Source organism: Dromiciops gliroides, chromosome 4 (assembly GCF_019393635.1).
Source record: "Dromiciops gliroides isolate mDroGli1 chromosome 4, mDroGli1.pri, whole genome shotgun sequence".
NCBI lineage: Eukaryota > Metazoa > Chordata > Mammalia > Microbiotheria > Microbiotheriidae > Dromiciops > Dromiciops gliroides.
In genome coordinates, this window is record NC_057864.1 from 179,428,039 (window position 1) to 179,432,291 (window position 4,253).

Sequence of the window (4,253 nt, forward strand, 5' to 3'; positions counted from 1 at the left end):
AAGCAAGGGGGATGGTCAGGGATGTGTGCTTTCAGGAGAGATTTTCAGATACACAGACGCTATTTAGCCCAATCCTTTATTTAATATGATTAGGGAGAAAAAAAAAAAACCCTATCTACCCGACAGCTCCCTTTCCTTGGAGGGAGGTGGGGTATCCTGGGAATCCTCTCCAACCAGCAGCAAAACCCCAAGAAAAGATCCTGTCACTTTGAGCCAGGGGCAGGGGAAAGGATGAAGCAGCTGGCACACTCCATCCCTGACAGGCACAGACACAGTCTAGATTTGTTTCTGCCCTTCACTTGGGAAAAAGCAGCAGTTCCCAGGGCTGGAGAAATTCAGAGATTAGTCACTGAAGGCAAGCTGGCCCCAGTCAGCCCTTACTCCCCTAGTTCCAGCTGCTACTGCCGGAAATCTGAAGTCAACAGGATTATGAGACCTTGGGTTGGGGGGGGGGGAATTGAATATAGAGAGGAGATGGAGAGGGCTCATCATTCCATTGCCAACCTGAGCAATTTGTCTGTCTGGGGATTCTGGGAAAAAATATCCCTGAGGGTCACTCTGCCTCCCAAATAAATCTTATCAGAGTTGTCAGAAAGGGGAAGGGTCAGTGACATCTTACAGCTCCCACCAATAAAATACCAAGTTACTGATTTACTCTGGGCTCCTGAATAAATCCACTGAGTCTAGATATAACTAGAGCCAAGGGAGTGGGAGAAGTAGGGTGAAGGGAAAGGAAAGAGAATAATGTATGGAAAGAAGACCCCATTGTAGAAGGGAGACACCAGTCTACCAATACCATAGTTTCACTATTTTAATAACTTAATACAGACAAATCCTAAAAAATTAGTTATTAATAATACAGAACAGACATGGCTTTCTTTTTTAAGGGGGAGAATAGGGTGGGAGGGGAAGTTTCCCTTGAGAATTTCACACACATAAAAAAAATAGAGACTATGTATTGCGAACTGAAGTCCTTAGAAAACAAACCCTTAGGGTCTGAAATAGAGACTAACATTTTTTAATTCTGGCGGGAGGGGAGGTTCAAGTTCAACCTTGTGTCCATTTTCCAAACTTCACCCCTTCCACATAAGACCATTCTGATTTTTTTTCAAACCTAGAAGGAAAAAAAGGTAGGAGTAGGGATGAGGTAGAGTCACATTTGAATTCTGAATCCACAGCTCCAGCCTCCACTTCACATATTGGGAGATTGAGTGGGCAAGGTGGTGTTATAAAATCCCAACTCCTCAGAAGACATTCAGAAAGGAAGTACACAAGTTCTTTTCCAAGCTTCTATTTTTCATGGAGGCTGTGAACTCCTGGTCCTTCATCGGTGAGAAGAGCAGAGGGGCACATAGGTCCCCGTGTCCCAGAATAGGTGGGATCATCATAGGTCTCTGGTTTCACCACCTCTTCCGCCCAGTTCCAGCCCAAGACACCTTTTTTCGTTTGAGAATCATCTCATAAAGTCTCTCTAGCCCAGGCTGCAGCCCCAGTCCATCCACTGCGCTGCAGCCCTGGACATAGGTGAGAGTGGCAGTGGCCAGTTCTTTGAGGGCTAGCCGCTTCTCCACTTCTGCTGCACTCAAAGCTCCAGGCTGGTCCTGCTTGTTGGCCAGCACCAACACAGGCACACCTTGGTTGTCCGAGGCCCGGCTGATCCGGTGGAGTTCTATCTTGGCTTCCTCCAACCTCTCTGTCTCAGTGGCATCCACTACAAACACCATCCCATCTGTTCGCCGAGTGTAGGAACGCCACAGTGGCCGCAGCTTCTCCTGCCCCCCCACATCCCACACCTGAAAGGTGATGGTCCGAGACCCTCCCACAGGCATCCGGATCTTTTCTGTATTGAAACCCTTGGTGGGTACGCTCTGGACAAACTCCTTGAATTTGAGCCGGTACAAAAGCGAGGTCTTTCCTGCTGAGTCCAGTCCGATGACCACCACGTGCAAGGCCTGGAAGTGGGGCAGGAATACCGAGGCATTTGGTGCCATCTCTGTAAGGTGGTTTCCCATGGTGTGATAATGGCACCCTCTAAAGCAACTTGTGTCTTCTCACTGACTCAGGGCAGCGCTGGAGAGAAAGGTCCTTGGCAAGATTACGAGCTCGATTATCTGGAAAGGAAAAAGACAAGGGGGTGACTGGGGTGACTGGGGTGCAGGGTAGCACACACAGGCAGACAGACACCTTACCTGTTTTCCCTTCCCCCCCTCTCATTAAATTCTCTGCAACCCACAGCGTCCTTCAATTATGTATATATTTTAAAACCTCCTGGTTTAAAGTTCTCCTCTCCCCCCTCCAAATTTTAGTTTGCTCCTTTTTATAGATGGTTTTATACCACTGGGAGAGGGACAGAGCGGAGAGGAGACTCCCTGTATACACTATCACCTAACGCTGCAAAACTTCAATGAAAACCAGGACTAGAACTGAGAGACGAGATGTCAGGGGAGGGGTCGCTGGAACCCTCCTCTCTGAGCATGTGACGCATGCAGCCTCCAGAAGCCCTCCCCCCACCCGTAATCTGGGGATGCTCCTAGCACTAGAAGGATCCCCGACCCGGGGTGCCAAGGTTTGCAGCCCAGCAGCCCGTGGTTCCCTCGTAAGTCTCATCGGAGCGCCTCCAGTCATCCATCCCGCCCTCCTGCTACCGCTGGTTCCCCAGTCCCTCAGTCCCGACGCGGGCGCTCCCCGCTCCCCATCGCCGGACTCTCAAAGGCGGAGACAGCTTCGTCCTAATAGCCTGACAACCCCTCCGTACCTTTCGTCAGCTAACGTGGGTAAGCGCTCTCTCCCAGCCTAAGTCTGGGTCCGGGTCCCGTTTAGGGCCCGGGCCCGATTCAACAGTATCACCGGGCGCTGCCACTCTGCTGTACTGCGAAGGGCTCGGGAGACTCAAGCCTTAAAAACCCGCAACGTGGCGTCACCGTGGCATCAGCCAATCTGCGATCCCGGGGGCGGGTCCCAGTTGTCAGCATCTGGACAGCCCAGGGATTCTCCTGCTATTTGGGACTGTGAGAGGAAGTGAAATTAGGGGTTATAGCCACGATTTTCATCACCTACCCGTTCCCCTCCCACGTGTCCCCAGTTTTCCTTTTATCCCCTCCAGATTTTAAGACCGAAAATTAAACTAGAGGATCAAGGAACGCCATAAGAGGGATACCTTTGGCAGAATTGCTAATCCAGGAAGGGTTGGGGGTGTTTTAGAAACCAGAAAAATCCTGCCTCCCTTCTAATCTCCTAGACCTTTTCTTTGTTGTTGTTTGGGGGCGTTTTTGCAGGGCAATGAGGGTTAAGTGACTTGCCCAGGGTCACACAACCAGTAAGTGTCAAGTGTCTGAGGCTGGATCTGAACTCAGGTCCTCCTCACTCCAAGGTCGGTGCTTTATCCACTGTGCCACCTAGCTGCCCCCTCCCTAGACCTTTTCAGGGAAAGATATTCCCCACTCTCTACTTAACAATTTCCAAATTCTCACACTTCAGTCTGTCCTTCCCATTCCAAGTCTTGAAGTTCTTTCTCATATCTAACCTACCTCCTCGCTGTAATATCAGAAAGTTTTCACATCTTTAAATGACAGTATTCCACTCTCTATGTGCCAAAAGTGTTTGTTTCGTGATAAATAGTGTGTTTTAGAGTGAAGGTTCAAAACCTCAAGTAGAACATAATGTAGTTTATCTCTTCTCATCCCAACATTTTTGTCTAGAATAGCATAAGTTTAGACCTTCAAGGGAGCTTAGAACCCTTCCAACCCTTAGAACCCTAGTCCAACCCTTCCATTATACAAGAAAGGAAACTGAAGCCTAGAGAGGAAATAGTTTGTCCAAAGTCATAAAGATAGTGCCATACCAGAGCCAGTAGAAAGATGGTAGGGGGTGGGGGTGGAAGGGGGATCAGGTTCTGAAGAACCTTAAATATATAATAGATGAGTTAATATTTCATCCTAATGAGGCAAAGTGAGAATATGATCATATCCATGCTTTCAGAAAATCACTTAGGTAGTTATGGAGAACATGGACTGGAGTGGCAAGAGACTTGAGGCAGAAAAACAAATTAGAAAGACCATTGAAATCAACCAGGAGAAAGGTGATAAGAACCTGAACTAACTTTAAATTTTAGCCAAAAGTCTATCAGAGACAATTTATTAATATCCAAGCATTCTTGCTGAGACAGAAACAGAGATGGAGACACACAAAGAAAGACCCAAAATTTTCCCATGCTTATTGAAAAATCTCCCTGAACAAAGTGTGCCCACTTCCAT

At 48.1% G+C, this 4,253-nt stretch overlaps 1 protein-coding gene across 1 annotated transcript; it reads right to left on the reverse strand.

Annotated features, from left to right (window-relative positions):
* Positions 1-798: 798 nt before the first annotated feature.
* ARL4D (ADP ribosylation factor like GTPase 4D) lies at positions 799-2,898 on the reverse strand. Its single transcript, XM_043999709.1, has 2 exons — positions 2,756-2,898; positions 799-2,111 (listed from the first exon to the last, which is right to left on the reverse strand). The coding sequence occupies exon 2, from the start codon at positions 2,010-2,012 to the stop codon at positions 1,401-1,403; it is 612 nt and encodes a 203-aa protein (XP_043855644.1). The 5' UTR covers positions 2,013-2,111; positions 2,756-2,898; the 3' UTR covers positions 799-1,400.
* Positions 2,899-4,253: the final 1,355 nt, after the last annotated feature.